The 17,412-nt window shown below is 36.3% G+C and overlaps 2 protein-coding genes across 3 annotated transcripts in view; both read left to right on the top strand.

Moving 5' to 3' along the window:
* Positions 1-504: 504 nt before the first annotated feature.
* LOC117595730 (macrophage mannose receptor 1-like) lies at positions 505-2,278 on the top strand. The gene is made up of 4 exons (XM_034297706.2): positions 505-917; positions 1,009-1,338; positions 1,444-1,547; positions 1,932-2,278. The coding sequence occupies exons 1-4, from the start codon at positions 698-700 to the stop codon at positions 2,043-2,045; spliced, it is 768 nt and encodes a 255-aa protein (XP_034153597.1). The 5' UTR covers positions 505-697; the 3' UTR covers positions 2,046-2,278.
* Positions 2,279-4,425: 2,147 nt separating this feature from the next.
* The window catches only part of gpc5c (glypican 5c), an 88,881-nt gene continuing 75,894 nt past the window's right edge, over positions 4,426-17,412 (top strand). For both annotated transcript variants that reach the window (XM_026925637.3, XM_026925636.3), the window contains exon 1: positions 4,426-4,830. In XM_026925637.3, the coding sequence (XP_026781438.3) occupies positions 4,659-4,830 (172 nt within the window). In that variant the 5' untranslated portion in view covers positions 4,426-4,658. The remainder of the gene's footprint in view (positions 4,831-17,412) is intronic.

Genomic DNA, 17,412 nt, shown 5'->3' with positions numbered 1-17,412 from the left:
GCTGCCACCCAGTCCAGGGTATCCCCTGCCTTGTGCCCTGAGTCCCCTGGGATAGGTTCCAGACCTGTGTAGGATAAGCAGTACAGAAAATAGATGGACGGCAAATATATATATATATATATATATATATATATATATATATATATATATATGTATATATATATATATATATATATATATATTTACCATTTGAACTGTAAAAAATAATTGGAATTAATTAACACCTTAGGCTATTTTGGTACATAATTAATTGTTGGGCTCAGTATTCTAATAAACTGATAAATCAGATGTGCTAACTGTTAGAATTTAGTTACCCTGAAATTTTTTTTAGCCAATTAGCTACTGATTTATTCATGTTTGCCTTCTCAACAGTTACACAAAGAAGAAAACATAAATAAAATGTAAATTTAATCTTTCTTTCCTTCCTTCCTTCCTTCCTTCCTTCCAAGCTTCTGTACCCATGAGAAATAGTGAGTGCAAAATAGAGAGTTTTATTGCTTTTGCTATCTGCAGATTGGATTGCAATAGCCATAGCTTTTTTTTTAATATATTTACTTTCAATACAGGACTCCAGCCTGTCACTCGTCATTACCACTATGTGGATTACCCAAGGAATTGGCTCGATGCTCAGAGATACTGCCAAGCAACATTCACTGATTTAGCTACCATAGATAGCATTAATGATGTGAATAGTCTCATGAATGAAGTTGTGCTTGGCTACATTGGCTCTTTATGGATTGGACTAAACAGAGGTACACAAGCACAGTGGGGCTGGTCTCGAGGGGATGAGCCTCTATCCAATTACAGCAACTGGGATGCAGGGAGGCCAAATGGTTCTGGACAATGTGTAGTTAATATCAACAATGTCTGGCGTGATTACAATTGCACAGTACCTCTATATTTTGTGTGCTACTATGGTAAGTTAACAAATCATTTATGTACAAATGTTCAGTTTTGGTTTAACAGAATGCTGTGATGCTACCCTTTTCTATTAATGTTATGTTACAGAGGGAAAAGGATACATCCTGGTACAGTCTAACAAAACCTGGCAAGATGCACAGAGTTACTGCCGAAGCTACTACACTGACCTGGCAACAATCCGCTCTCCGTGGGAACAGAAGCATTTGATAGAACTTGTTGGTAGAGGAGTCTTCGTCTGGATCGGCTTGTTCCTAGATACTTGGGAGTGGTCTGACCAGTGGAGCCTCTTTTTCAGAAACTGGGCATTAGGACAACCAAGTTCCACATCTGGTAACTGCACTGCTATGATGACAAATGATTCTGGAAAATGGACTGTTCAGAATTGCAATGCAGCACTTCCTTTTATCTGCTATGGAGGTGAGTCTCAATAGTCAATTAGATTATTATGCAACATGAAATGAAGCACAAATGTGCACTTTGAACTTTGTACTCTCTTTGTCACTGACGTACTTCACTTTACAGAAGAAAACATGGTGAAGAGAAAAAACATAATAAAAATCAAAGTGGCTTACAGTGGAACAGCAAATCTCAATGATCTGTCACTGCAGGCAGTGATCTTAAAGGAAGTAAGTGTCTGCGTGGTGCATTGTGGTACAAGTTAATATGTTATAGAAATGGAATCCCAAAGCAATCAGGGATACAGAAAATTAAGATAATTTCATTGAAACATCTTCTGACTTTGATTAAAAATTTCCTTTGTAAGATCTGTTTCTGTAGTGCCGGTTCAGTGTTACTTAGATACTAAGTATAAAACTGCCACATTTCCCTGTAAAGTAATGCAAAACTAGTTCAACTGACCCAAGGTTGTCAACTTCAGTCCTTTGCATTATTCTACACTCCACCTGTACATCAGCATAACTTTGGTATGTCATATATTTTGTGTCCTGATATCCAAAGCTTTGATTGTTTAATGTATGCTGTCTGATTTACTTGTGTTCTTTTTGTTACAGATTGAAAAAAAAATTATAGGGCAGAGCAAGGCTAATGATATCAAACTGAGCTGGAAATTGAGGAGTGATGGAAACGTGTTTGTGAAGCAAGGAGCCAGAGATAAGAACGGATAGGTTATGATCTCATTCACCATATAATATGTCAAAAGTCTGACATGCTCATTACTTTTCTAATCAAGAAATGATCTCAGTATGCCTGAATCAATGTTTGTTTATTATGAATTAGCAGAAGATCTGATAAATAATATTATTAATATTAATATTATTAAAATCTTTGCTTTGTGGATGCTTTGGGGTTAGGTTCAGGCAACTTTTGCTTCATGTTATTTATATGGTTCTAATTTAATTTTCTCCTTGCATACTTTCCATGCTACTTTAAGATGATTTAACTACTGATTAATCAATAAAAATATTTATAAATGTATTAAAGTTTGCTATTATGATTTATTACAACTTTGTTTCTCTGTTTTAAGTAAAACGTAACATGATTGCAATAAATTGAATCATATAATCCTTACAAAAATAAAGTATAGTTTAATATATTTAAAAGTGTACTATAAGTACTTTATGTACAGTTGAGGTCAAAAGTTTACATACCCCTTTCAGAATCTGCAAAATGTTTATTATTTTACCAAAATAAGAGGGATCATACAAAATGCATGAATAAGATATTTCACATAAACAACACAGTATTAAGAATCAAGGGTATGTAAACTTTTGAACGGGGTCATTTTTATAAATTCAACTATTATTTTCTCTTGTGGACTAATAAACATTTTGCAGATTCTGAAAGTGGAATGTAAACTTTTGACCTCAACTGTATATACAGTATAATCACGCTGTACTGAAAGTACTTAAAGTTTACTACGTTATATATACTATCTATGCATTAGTACTATAATTACTTTAGACTGTTTGGGGCCAGAAATAGACTTGTAAGTAATTATATGTCACAAGCTGATAACTGTGATAAATACTTTGAATACATTATTAGTAAACTTGCCCCTTTTACCTTGGAAAATAAAGTAGATATACTGAGTAGAAATTACACTTCGGGTGCTTTAAACCACATATCACATGAAATCTACCAATATTAATGGCAATTACATCACCATATTGTATGATATTTGTTTTGTTGTTCCTTTCTCTGTCCTTGTGAGTTTTCCTGTGAGGGCTGTTCCACATCCAAAACAGTATTTTCAGCTGTGCTGTTAAACAAACTTCATCTAAGTTTAGGTTTAGGAGTGAAGTAGGAACCCTGGAGCGGTGAGGTGGAAATACTACCCTTTGCACCACCTCAGCCTGCAGCAAATTGTTCATTTGCAAGTGAAATTTTGGATACATTTGTTACATTGGATACATTTGTTACATTGGATACATTGGTTGCATTTGCTTTACTGAGATAGAAGAGTAGGTCTTAATTTTGGAAATGAATTGAAAATATTGGTATTGCTATCCAGAAAACCACTGTGTTGTTGACAGTTTCACACAGTTTGCTTCAAACGAAGGATCAATCTTGTGACAACTCGAACAAAGCAAAATTTATTTAAAACTTACATCTCTCCATAGACTTGCAGTTGCTAACTGCTGAAGAATTATTACTAATTATGTATGACATATCAGTTTCATATTCATTTGTATACTGATTGGCTCATAGAGATTGATGCACTACTTTAGCAATCATAAATTTTTATTGTCACTGAGGTTTTCAGCTCCCCTTTTTTTTGATGGTTTTTTCATGCTTAGTCTAATATGATCATTCTTAGTCTAATATGATCATACTTAGTCTAATCTGAACAAAGTTCCCAGTAGTGATACAATCATGAAAAACCTATTTTATAAATTTAAGGTGTCTTTAACCTGTAGTGATATTCTCCAGAACTAAATTTTATTTATGTTTACAACTGTAATAGTTACGGCAGTAGTTCTGTGTTATAAAAAAAAAAAAAATGGTTAGATTATATTCAGAGGGGGTCAGTGCAATTTATTTGGTCCCCGACTGCAAAAAGATTGAGAATCCCTGCCTACTTCAGAAAGCATGCCTACTTTCTAGGTTTCACCAGAAGAGGGGGGCAAAATACCAGTTTTTATCAAAGCATAGCATAGCTCTCAGAGATGACTAAGTGTTCAGTGCAATGTTAAATCCCTTTTGCTATTTCTTTTGGACAAAATAACTACTGTAACTTGTACTGTATAACTTTTCTGTTAGGAAAAAACTCCTTCAGACATTGAGGAAAAAACTCCTTCAGACATTGAAATATAAGATTAACAGCAATGCATTTTTTGGGCTGCTGATCTTTAAGATTTGACACTTGCTAAAACTTTGATTTATGTTTAAGATAACGCATGTAGAGCATGCGTATGTGTTCATTTATATTCTTCTGATTAAAAAAATGAAAGTAGAAAAGACAAGATATGAGAGTACCGATAGTGGGGGGGAAAGAGAGAGAGAGAGAAAGAGAGAGAGAGAGAGAGAGAAAGAGAGAGAGAGAGAGCGAGCATACTCCACTCTGCAGTCTCAGACAACTCAGAAGTGACCCACACCAGTCTGCAGCTCTCTGCAGTTCTGTCCCGGTCGCAGAAAAACAGTGAATAATGTGATAAACACACCAGGGAAGAGGAGGATCGCGTGTCGTTTATGGTTTTCTTCTTTGCGTTTGGCTGCGATTTTGGGTTTCGCGCCGTCTCCGAGCGATTCGCGCAGACCTCTCCTCAAGAGATGCTGCCATGTCCCGAGGGCTGTTCCCGCGAGTGAACGTGTGCTGGGTCGCGGCGCTGCTGCTCGCGCACCTGGCCGTGGCGTCCGCCGCGCGCGCGCACACCTGCAGCGAGGTGAAAACGGCTTTCCAGCTGCGCCAGATCGGCCCGCTCAAGTGGGTACCGGAAGCACCTGCCACAGGTGAGCGATTCTCACGTTCTTTCATCCCGCACCATTCTACAGACAGAGCAGCATACCCGACTTTTCATCGCTCAGAATCCACTCGCATTTAATTTACGCGCTAAGACAAGTTTGCTTTTCTTTTTACCTTCTAATCGAGAAAACATTACAATGTGCAGGACAGGACCAGGGTTGGGAACCTGTGCCATAAAGGGCTCTAAGTTGGTCCCTCTGGGCTACAGATTCCCAACCCTGGTCCATCAATCAGTATTCATATAATCATACACAACCCGTTTTACTAGAAGGAGTAGGTCATATAAATGCATATCTAGGTCTACATAAAAAAAATTAAAAAAAAGATCACACTGTTTTCACAGTTTATGTGTAATTTAGTCATATGTAATGTGTAATGAAGTAGCACATTTTAGTGTTTTTCTTTGTCCAACACACCCACTTCAAGTCAGGAAGGGAGGTTAATTAGATGATTAGTTGATTCGGGTGTGGAAGCAGGGTAAACACTAAAATGTGAAGGATAGGGTATTCCAGGACCAGGGTTGGTGGCCTGTACTCTGAGAGAACAGAATGTGTCTTTCTATTCAGCGAGGGCTTCAAGTTGAAGCTCTTTAAGAAGCTAAGAACTCTTAACTGTCCTAAAGACTTTGAAGAACATTTTCTTTCTAAGGATGTATATACAGTACATATACACTGAAAGGCCATGTTAGGCACACTTGCCTTGTATTCACAATCTTTTATCAGGTAGGTCAATTTAAAATACCCTCATACTCTTTCAGAAATAAAGGAATCAAACTGTACACTTGCTTGTCGCTGGACTGGTACCCATGAAAGTGCAGATCGGTAGATCCAGAGCCAACACTGGGTGCAAGGCAAGAATGCACCGTAGATGTGATGCCAGTCCATCGCAAGTACTGGTCAATGAGCATTTGTTTATGATTAGAGTGAGGCAAGCTGGCAAGCCTAGAAGAGAGCACTGAGGTTGATTTTCTAAAAAAATAAATGAGTCTTTGCTTGATCTGGGGATTATGAAAATGATTGATTGAATCGTAATGAGCTCCATGGCAGAACCTGAGGTATAACTGCAGCAGAAATAGAGCTCCAAAGTTGGCTTAAATGCCCGATTTCCACAGCCTCTTTCTTGGGCACCATATATCACAGAGGCGTGTGGCTGGTGTCAGCTGAAAGCTACTGATGAGCTCTATTTAACATGTTTATAATGTTTTGCATGTCAGTCACTTCACAAGTGCAGATAATTCCCATTTTGGTAATGGCACAAGCTCTTCATGAAAGAAGACAATCATATGACCAGTGTGCTCCTTACATTTTCTAGTAGTATGCAATAACCTGAGCTGACAATAGAACCAGGGACCTTAGAGAGGACTGTGTCACCGGTCCAATTTTGGACCTTAAAAGTTTAAAGATGCATGTACCACGTTTATTAATGGTAAGGGCAACATTTTTAAATGGTGAACCACAGCGATAACTCTGACATGTTAATGGCATTTCAGTTGTGACACTTCATTGAAATTGACTGGACTCTTTATTTCCCTATCCAATCATATAAAATACTTGGAGGGCATTAGTATTGTAAAAGTTGGCATTCAAAATTACAACTGTTGCAGTCTCCTTATGTTCATTCTTTCTGACAAACAACCATAAAATGGGACTGTTACCATATGTGAGCTACATTTGTAAAATACAGTGTGCAAAGTTATATGGGGGAAAAGCAGTCACAATTAAAAATACTTACCACCCTAAGTACTTACAAGCTATGTTTTTAATCTTTATTAAGTAGGTTTTATGACATGTACTTTTCATCTACTCACAGTACAATTTTGGGAAGTAACAGTACTTTTACTCGAGTATGATTTTACTCTACATTTACCATCCCTAGTTAAAATCAAATACTACATCAAACTATATTAAACTATATCCATGTATTAGTAGTTTAACATGTTTATATGTCAGAATTGATTATGTTTAAATTTCTCAGACTCAGGTGGTTTTGAAAGGGTATTGCCTTCATAAATGCCTATATATTTTTGTGCCAAAAGAACAAGTGCCCAGGGCATTGTTTTCCTGGAACTGCACTGAAATGAACACAATGAACCTCTCAGAGGAAAAAAAACGAGATGTAATTTGGGAACTAGACCCATCTAAATTCATTGGAAAAGGTCATGGGCAGGTACAAACAAATATAACTACCAATTTAGGCCATATCTACTTTGTTTTTAAATCCAAAACCAGCACTCAGACTTTTTGGGTGAGAGTCTACTAACTTAGCACATCATTATTTAGCAATTTTATTTCACTCTTCCTTGCAAAAATGCTCCAGATCTATCAAATTGCAAGGGGTCTCTTGTGCACAGCCCTCTTCAAGTCATTGCACAAGTTTTCAATAGGATTTAGATCTGGGCTCTGACTGGGCCATTCCAAAACTTTTATCTTCTTCTTCTGAAACCATTGCTATGTTGACTTGTATTTGTGCTTTGGGTCATTATCATGCGGGAAGGTGAAATTTTGCTCCATCTTCAGCTATCTAACAGAGGCCTGCAGGCTTTGTGCCAAAATAGTATTTGGAGCTATCCACGAGTCCCTCCATCTTTACTAGAGCCCCAATCCCAGCTGAAGAGAAGCATCCCCGTAGCATGTTACTGCCACCACCATGCTTGACCATGGGTATGTTGTTCTTTGGCTGATAAGTAGAAAAGTTCTACCTTGTTCTCATCAGCCCATAACATATCTTGCCACATGGTTTGGGGTGATTGTATGTATGTGTTAGCAAAATTTATGCAAGATTGGATTATTTATTTATTTTTTTGGTGAGAAAGGGCTTCTCTCTAGCCACGCTAACCCATAGCACAGACTTGTGAAGAATACGTTAGATCATTGCCACATACATGGAGTGACCAGTGGCAGTACCAGCCTGCTATTCCTGCAGCTTCATTAATGTTGGTAATGTTGTTATTTTTGGCCTCTTGGTAGCCTCCCTGATAAGTTTTCATTTTGTCCTTTTGTCAGCTTTGGAGGGAACGTCCTGCTCGTGGTAATGTCAATTTGGTACACCATTTTCTCCACTTGTTGATGATAGCCTTCATGGTGTTCCATAGTACATCTAATGTTTTTTTTGTACCTCTCTCCTTATCACCTTTCAACATTGAGATTGTTGTAAACTCTTTGAAAATCCTACAGAAACAGCTGATCTTTATTTGGGGTTAATCATTATCACTTCATTGATGATAGGTGTGTGATAATTACTTTTGGACCTCAGTTTGAATGTGATTGGTTAATTCTGAGCACACTCACATGCCCCATTATAAAAGGGTGTGGACACTTATGCAACCTAGTTATTGTAATTTTTTTCTTTTTTCCCATAAAATGTTTCTATCTGTTTTTCACTAGAGTTTTGTTGGTTGCTATATCACATTAAAGGTGGAAAAAGATCTTATATGATTTATGTTGCTTTCGTTTTTTTACATCACAAAAACAGTTTTAAAACTGCAGTTTTAACAGGAGTATGAAGACTTTTTATATCTACTATATATAACTTGCATATATTCAGTGCATCGGTTATGAATCATCTTATTGAATTTATGATAAATTAGAAGTTACTTGAGTCCCCTTGACCTTTTAAAGGATATATTTAAGTTTCATGTCCTAGGACGCCTGAAGACATTCAGACCCCAGTATTTGACGAATTCACAACCTACTCAGAATTAAATTTGAGTTCACTAGCATATTGCACAGGCTATATATTCTGGTAGGGTAAGAATATTATTGGAAATTCATTTTTCTTGTGGTAGTAAACATTTGCACTAAATTTATTTTAATTTTTTTAGTTATCCCCATGCCCCCCTGTGGGCTTCATCTGGGTAATCCAGTTTCCTCCCACCACTCAAAAACATGCATGTAGATGGATTGGCTATGCTAAAATGCCCCGGAGTGTGAATTAATGTGTGAATGTGTGTGCCCTGAGATGGACTGGCATCCCATCCATGGTGTATTCTCACCTTGTGTACAGTGTTCCTGTAGCTGAAAGCAGTTACTGAAGTTTAATGAATGAATGAATGATAACCATAATGCATCAATGGGCACTAACCAGCTAGCTGCTGTTCTTTCTTATATTAGAACTGCTTGCCTAAATTACCCCTTTAACTGTGGACTCAGACTCTGTGACAGCTGACAGGCACAGGGCAATGACACAGAGCTTAGTCAGCCTGCAAGACTGTAGACACAGACAACAAGAAGTCTGGACCAGGAGTCTGGAATGCCAGGCATGCCAAAGTGTTTCTAACCGCTGACACCGACGAACCCTGTCACAAATAGCATTTTATGCAGAGCTGTTTAGGGGATTCACAAAGCATAGTTTTATTTATGTCAATGTTATTTTCAAGTGAGTTGGAAAAGAGCTTATAGTTAGAACAGTAAATTCACAATACAAGACCAATTTTATTGATGAATTTAGATTTTTTCTTCATGTATATATATATATATATGCATATTGATCATTTTGATTTTGGTACTTTTCCTTTATATGTAGTTCAATGACAAACACAAAAAAATTAATATTAATCCAAGACATGAAATAATATTTCACTAAAAACAAAATAATGCATTAAGAATGATAAAAGCATACAAGATATGGTGATATGCTAAGGAAAAATAAAACAGACACAGCATACGCATCATTATGCTGTTATGATAATCAGTAGAGGTCTGTAGGAGCAAAACTGAGTAAAAAGGCAGTTCCAGCGTATAAGAATATTTTGCAATTGTTAGAAAAAGACTAAAAAATATTTAAAAGTATTTTAAGCATAGTAGATGTTCATTTGCACAAGAAATCTTGTAAATTAAGCTGATCATACATGGAAGTGATACCTGACATTTCAACTGAAACAAGAATGCAGTGTATTTATAAGACAATCTCTCTTTTTTATTATTTCATCATTGGCCTAAAGTATAAAATCCTGCCAACAAGGGCTTTTAATTAATGATAGTGGCATTTAGCCAGGGATAGCATAAGAGCTTTAAGTAATCAATGCCACAAAAATGCTTATCCACTGGTTTACTAAAAGATATGATCTGTATTAATGCGGCCAAGTGAACTATATCAGGATTACGTGCTGATGTTACAAAGCCCATGCCATCCATTACTGAATGAAGAAAGAGATAATTTTCTTTGAAAACATACTGTTGCTGCTCTAGGTTTCAGACTGACTCACTCCAAATTCTCCTATAGAAACGTCATTCATATTCCTAACTCAGAAAACTCAAGGTAGCTTTAGTTACATTGCTTTGGCTTTGGTATTTTGGTATTCCTTCTCTATCCAATAAATCTAAACCCCCTTCTAATAAAATCGACACTGCTGTGAATTACTCTCTATTAAATTTGACACCATTACGAATCATTCTTTTTTACAACATTGCACAAAGAAAAAAAAAACATCATGTAAGTTCTGTAGAGAAGTGAAGCTGTTGAGCCTTTTAATGCCATACTACTGGGAAAAGTTGCTGAAAATATGAGAGTAGTATTAAAATTGCAATAAATATATTTTGATATCTGTAAAGCTTCTTTTTAGAGCCCTAGAGATTTACCAATTTAAACCCAGATTTTGTTTGGCATTACGATGAAGGTGATCAATATGGTAAAAAGTCATTTTTAGAGACACCCAATTTCCTTCATAAAACATGGCATCACAATTTTTTTTTATAACTACATAAGTAGTTTCACTAAGGTTTTGCTAACAAAATTGCAAGAAAGCTGTGGAGCCATATTATGAAAATGTAAATTACATATTCTTATTCAACATTTACAAGCAATTGAAGTATGTAATGAGGGAAAAAGTGAAATTTAAATGATTGGTAGTTCAGTCAATTAAGGCAAAGCACATACACCTTACAGTACTCACAATACTGAGAAAAGTACATCATGATCTTTCAGTTAGATGCCTTTTGTGACAGCTTTTTAAACAACTGGCTTGGAAAAGAAAAATGCAAGCCCCTGATAGTAAATTAGCTTTTACCTTTTTTGTAATCAGGGTCTACAGAGTGTTGCATCTTTCATATGAACAAAATAACGTGTTTTCTGTTCTGTGTGTTTGGCCTGAATGTATGTACAATATACAATTTTCTCTCTAAAGGTTGGCTTCAAAATAAATTTTCTGCCCAATTTGAATGAGAGAGCCTTGAAGTCCCTTTGGAAACACAGATTGTACTCACAAATTTGTATGGGAATGTATTAAATTTGCAGATCATTTATGCCAAAATCTTTTTTGTCAAAAAAACCAAAAAATCATTTACTAAGTCATAATAAAAAGAATATTTATTGAAATTGTGCCTTATCAGAAAGTAATCAGTAAAAATCAGAAAGTTTTTGCATGTTACCCCAGTAAACTTTTATATTAAATATTCACCACAAGGCTGAAGACAATTTGAAAAGTATTTAATTAACTTACACTTTTATAAGATAAAAACACGCTAATGTCTAGGTTTTATAACATACTCATGTCGAGGTTTTTCAATTTTCTTTATTCCAACTGCACTTTGAACAATTTTTCAACCTGTTTTACTACCTTGAGCTGACATAACACTTGGGTTTAAATCTTTGAATTTTTTAACCCACTGTGACTACAGAGAACATTTAGTGAATGCAAAAACCTCATTTACATTACTTTCTCTCTCTACTTTGCATGCAATGTAATTCACACAGTTTTTCTTTGTAAATCACCCACAAATTGCCTAGTCATTCCATATGCAAATTAACTTCTGTTATTCTGAATCTTAATCCTAAATAGAGGCCTAAATTCCACTTTCTGCCATGTGGCATAACAAAAACCTGATTGGCAGGTGCCATGGAATAGATTAACCCAGTTATCTATGGGACACACTCTGGGACACACTCTGAGACACATGGGTAAATGAAGGTGATCTCTTAATCTCTGAACTTTAGAAAGACTGATGAAACAAACTGTTTTGAGTAAGCTTTGATATTGATATCATGGTCAGATTATTAATTTTGTCAGCTGGTATCTAAAGTTCCTATTTTGTAAGGAGCATGAATTGACTCCCTCCCGCCATGTAATAGAACCATTCTGACATATTATTTTTTATGGAAAAAAATATTATTTTTGTTACCCTTACCTTTACCTTGCTAACGTTGCTTATTTAGAACATCAAATAGCCTTTGGTCAGTGCATGAAAGTGGGTTTGCCTCTTTGATGGGAGAACAGCTCCCACATTCATACAGTTGATCTCTGGCACTGGAAGAAAGTCTCAGCTTCTCAACTCCTATTTACTTTCCTTCAGACAGCCTTTCAACATACTCTCCTTCTGCACCCCACTTTGCTCAGTCAGCTACTTCTTATTGTGTCACTGCATGCCTTTAGCTGAGGTCTGAAATCAATTCTAAATCAGTTTAACCCAGTGTTCTATATGGTGCTGCTCCAGGTGTTAAATTCAGTGTTTACCTCATCATTAACCCTTAGATGAGCCTTGTGTTGAAGCTGGCATTTAAGCTATTACATAAAGCAGGGCTTATCATTTAGTCCAGTCTATTTAGTCCAGATCAAACAGTAACGGCACTAATCTAGGTTCAACCTGTGCTTTTCTTACCCTTATGAATATACTTATATTGGGCAGAGAAAAAAAAACAAAAAACCTATATACTTGCTTGATATGATTGCCATTTCTTTGTAAACCCACATGGAGTTGTCTCTCGCAACTTTGGCTTCAAGTTTGGTAGTTTCGTGTGTGATGTGCTTGCCAAGTCCCGTCCAACCTTTGCGACAGCTTCCGGATCCAGCCATGAGAATGATTTCAATACATTGTTCTTTTGTCAAAGGCATATTTAAAGGCTATCTGAAAAAAATATATAAACTAAGTATGACAGATTTTGGAAGACATTTTACTAAAAAGTGTTAATTAATGTATGGAGACTTGTGGGACACCCTGTAGTATACAGTATATGGAACATTATTATAATCATTATTATGATTATAGGCTGTGGCTGATATGTTTCTGGCATTAAATATATATATTTATTATATATATATTATTATTAAATATATATTAAACTTCTCCCATATTGTGTTATATATTTTTTCATCAAAATTTTATAAATAATAGTTTGTTTATACATTTTCAGAATTGCTCAATATTTATTGAAAGAACAATGATAAAACTGGTATTGGAATATTTGGGATGTGTGACTTTAGGTATAGGTCATTTCTAAGTGAGACTATAATGTAAGGAATCTGTGATTATATAATTTTAAAGTTTGTTTATTTTCAGAAGATAAACATGTATGTTTTTTTTAGTAGTTATAAAGGAACGTCTGGTATGTTTAAGTGACCAGGTAAAGGTAAGGGAAACATATTTGTTTGAGTAGTAGTAGAGACCATTTAAAGTCATACTGGCAGACTGTGTTTGTGTGTGTGTGTGTGTGGTATGCGTATGTGTATGAAAAGTTCCCTGTGCCTATTCTGTCCTGACTGTGGTTCATACTGGACCTTGAGGCATATGTCCAGTTTTACTTGGTGGGCTGTGTTTTACTTTGAGACTACATTTTCAAAGCCCTACCTTGTATAATGTCTAGATTTTTTAAACCTGAACCTAGTAGTAGTGGAGTCTTTCCTCCAATTTTTGAATCCACTCTGCTTAACCTTTTATCCAAATACACCCCAAACCTCCAGCTCCCCCCATTTCCTGTTCTTGGCCCAGGTTGCACACTCTCTGGTTGGCACACCGCAAGAATTAGTGCCAGTTTGAACTAAGATAAATACTGCAGGCACTTGCAGAAAATGCAGTTTTATTGCCCAGTTCTTTTGGAGAGATGTTTTCTTAAAGCAAGGGTCCTCACAAAACCAACAGGTAAACATTTTTATTTGATGACTTATGCCAACAGTTCAAAGCAAGAAGGTTTCTATAAAGGATTATTAAAATAAGGGTTAGTATCAGTTGGCTACTTCCACTATTAACTATTAAAGCTATGTTGGAACTGGTATATACTGTAAATAAAAAATACTCCCCCCAAAAAACAGCATAATTATGAAGGTTTTTAAGTCTGCCTCCCCGCTTGAAGTCAGTGTTGAAATATTTAAATTACAACAACATTTGCATTGCATAAAGACTGTATTTACAAGAAGGCAAATAGAGTTAATTTGGATCAATAAATCTTCTCTTTCTGGACTTCACTGCCTCAGGTCAAATATATTTATTCACTTTTGAACCTGCAGTAACAAGGGTTATGTTGATTTGAGCAATGAGAATGGACTTGACCACAGTTAGAGCTGCACTATATGGCCAAAAGTTTGTGGACACCTGACCATCACACCCATATGTGGGTCTTACCCAAACTGTTGCCACAAAGTTGGAAGCAAAATTGTGCAGGAGGCCTATGTATGCTGTAGCATTACAATTTCCCTTCACTGGAACTATGAGGCCCAAACTTGACAGTGACAGTGCCCCTGTGCACAAAGCAAGGTCCATGATGACATGGTTTGCCAAGGTTGGAGTGGAAGGACTCAAGTGGCCTGCACAAAGCACTGACCTCAACCCCACTGAAAACCTTTGGGATGAACTGGAATGCCAACTGCATCCCAGGGCTCCTTTCCTGACATGCTCCAAAATCTAGTGAAAAGCCTTCCCAGAAGAGTGGAGGTTACTGTGACACCATGTTCAAAAAAGCACATATGGGTATAATGGTCAGTTTTCCACAAACGTTTTGGCCATATAGTGTATTAGAGCTGCAGTACTCAATGTTGCTAACTCCCACCATATTAGCCACTGAGATTTATTCAGTCCCATTATCCAAAGACCAAATAATTCTCCAAAGTCCCTCTGTACATGTACAAGCACCAGAAATTGCCTTTGTGAATGCAACCTTTCATTCCACATAGATCAAATAACCCTGCTGGATTAACTCTGTAGAAATAAATAGGTATGCTAAAGGACCGTTAGTACACTTCAACCAAGCAAACAACACCCACATACCCCAAACTGTGTTATGTATGTTATTAGGTTATAATGTTACAGGTAATGTTAAAGTTTCAGTTTCTAATTCAGTTTGAGATTAATTTAGTTTGAGATTACATGAAATATTGACAATGTTTGCAGAACCCTTGTGTGAACATACTGTACTTCTAATGGCCAGCCTTTGCAGGGCACCACACACACACACACACACACACACACACTCATTTACACCTGGGCCAATCTACATAGCCAATCTACCTACCAGCATGTTTTTGTGAGGTGGAGGAAACTGGAGAAAACAAATGCTGTTAATATAAAATGCTCTAAGTCTTTTACCGTAGTGTCACTAGTTTGTGTTCTATGGGTGAAATTTAGGAATTAAAAAATCTCATGTCTCCAGTAAATAAATGTTATTAGATGGGGCAATTCTAATGTTTTATGCACTTTTATATACAGGGGTTCCAGGCAACAAAAGGTTTGAGATCTTCTGATTTATCAGATATCCATTAGATAATAGATGCTCAATCTACACAGATCTTCTTGCATTAGTTTAAATTGCTGCATTTTTAATAATAAAAGAAAAATTAAAAATCTGATGTCATAATTTATATATAATGACAGAACAGTGAGATATGCAAAAGACTACACTCATAGAACCAACATACTATTTGCCAAAATTTCTGAGAGGAGCCAAGACATTCCTGAAGCCAAAATTACAGCAAATGAAATTTGCCATTATCACACTTGCTCGATTTGTACCACCACACCATAAATTCACAAAATAAATAGATAAATAAGTAAATACAATCTCTGGACTATTTGAAAGTTATGGTCTGGGATTTGCTGTTTCTTCCCAGGACCAGGTGTTGAATAACATGATTGGTTGAATTTGCACAGTGGGGAAAGAGATGGTGTAATCTGTGGATATAGAGTGTGCGCGCACACACACACACACACACACACACATAACTCCATCAACTCAGATCAAAAGCACATTGAGAAATTTTTCACATATATTTGTGAGTGTGTGAGCAATGAGAATGGAATTAAGCTCTAATCCAGCTAATTAGGCAGCGGGTATTGGTCACCTGTGGGTGATTAGGGGTTTAGAAGATGAATGTAGGCCTTAGTTAGGAAGAGCCATGGGACTGTGTGCACATAAACAACTCTGGAGTGAAATCTTCAAAACAAAATTATTAATACAATTGTGTAATTTAAACATGTGTATCTAGTTACTTTTACTGTGATTACTTGTGGGATGTTAATGATCACAGTCATGTTTTTCTCAGTCATTCCTTTGGGTTCTTTTTGGCTGGGTCACTAAAACTGATAATATTGAAAGGTCTCAGCCTGCAAATCCAAAATGGTACAATATATTTATAGGTTATTTTAGCTGAAACTTTAGCTAAGGTAGACTACTCTATAAATGAGAAATATACATGCATTCCAAATGCCAAGTGATTGTCCCTGGCAAACATTTTATATATTTTATTTTCTTATTGTATTTGGGAAAAAATATGTAGCCCTGGCAAGCTAATGTTTAAAGCTGCATTGTCTTGATCTTGTTTATATTAAGATTTGTGTTCACAGTAATAAAAGTATTACACAGTTGTTATATGAAAAATCAGTATTCAACCGGTGGAAAATTGTGAGTCAAAATGCAAAATAGTCAAGCGTGTGTATTAGTCAAGCATTATTCTTTCATTAACTCCCCATACATTAAAGTCTATGAAATTAAAATTGGTGTTTTAGAGCTTTTTGTATGAGTCACAGTAAACCCAAATAAGATGGAATATATCAAACAAAATAATAAAAAGTGTTTTCTCGATATGCTTATTGCAATTTTACAGTTTATGATTTTCCAGAAAATGGTAAACATTTTGCTGATTCATCCTCCATTAATGGAGGATGCTCTCTAGAAGACATTTGTCCCGCCCGGCAAACAAATTGCGGGTACTGCTCTACAGTAGCAGCAAGTTAAGCATCAACCATATGTAATTTTTATTGTAGTGGTTGTGCAGCTTCTTTCATGTTATTCTCCTTCCAAACAATCCCTTGTGTGTTAAAAAAGATGGATTGGAGTCTATATGTGTGTATGTTTGCACTCGTCTACCTTTCAAAATCTTGATCTTGGATCAAAAATGTACGACTGTTGCGGGCTGCAATAATTGTGATGGTCTGTGTGCTGTGAGGCTCAGTTTAATAAACAGCTAATGCGTGTTTATGAAATGGCAATACAGCAAGCATTTGGGCCTATGAAGGCATGTTAGTTTGTTGGTGTGTGTATGAGAGAGATTGATTTGTCCAAAAAGCCTATTTCTCAATACAGTTTTATTATGATAAATGGCAGTCTTTTCCCTCTCCTCTGTTTGGAGCCTAATGCTCTCCCTGCTACGGGGAAGAGGTAAGAAAACTGCTGCAGGCTCATAACACGTGACCCATGGCCCTGTACTAACCCAGTGCATGGTGGCTGGAAGTATATGCTCTAGGATAACGAACATGACAAAGTCGTAATGGGCAAATTGGCAATGCGAAATCCCAGTAATCCTAACAAGCTCTATTTAAACCTGTGGCCTCTTATTTAGTCAGTTTGCTATGCCACAGCTGAGTGTTTAG

The sequence above is a fragment of the Pangasianodon hypophthalmus genome, chromosome 21 (assembly GCF_027358585.1).
Source record: "Pangasianodon hypophthalmus isolate fPanHyp1 chromosome 21, fPanHyp1.pri, whole genome shotgun sequence".
Taxonomy (NCBI): Eukaryota; Metazoa; Chordata; class Actinopteri; order Siluriformes; family Pangasiidae; genus Pangasianodon; species Pangasianodon hypophthalmus.
This window is presented reverse-complemented; position numbering and strand designations above follow the sequence as displayed.

Coding starts and splice junctions, on each gene's coding strand:
- LOC117595730 (XM_034297706.2), top strand. CDS start 698: ATGAATGAAGTTGTGCTTGGCTACATTGGCTCTTTATGGATTGGACTA. Junction 918..1,008: donor ATATTTTGTGTGCTACTATG/GTAAGTTAACAA, acceptor GTTATGTTACAG/AGGGAAAAGGATACATCCTG. Junction 1,548..1,931: donor AGGCAGTGATCTTAAAGGAA/GTAAGTGTCTGC, acceptor TTTTTGTTACAG/ATTGAAAAAAAAATTATAGG.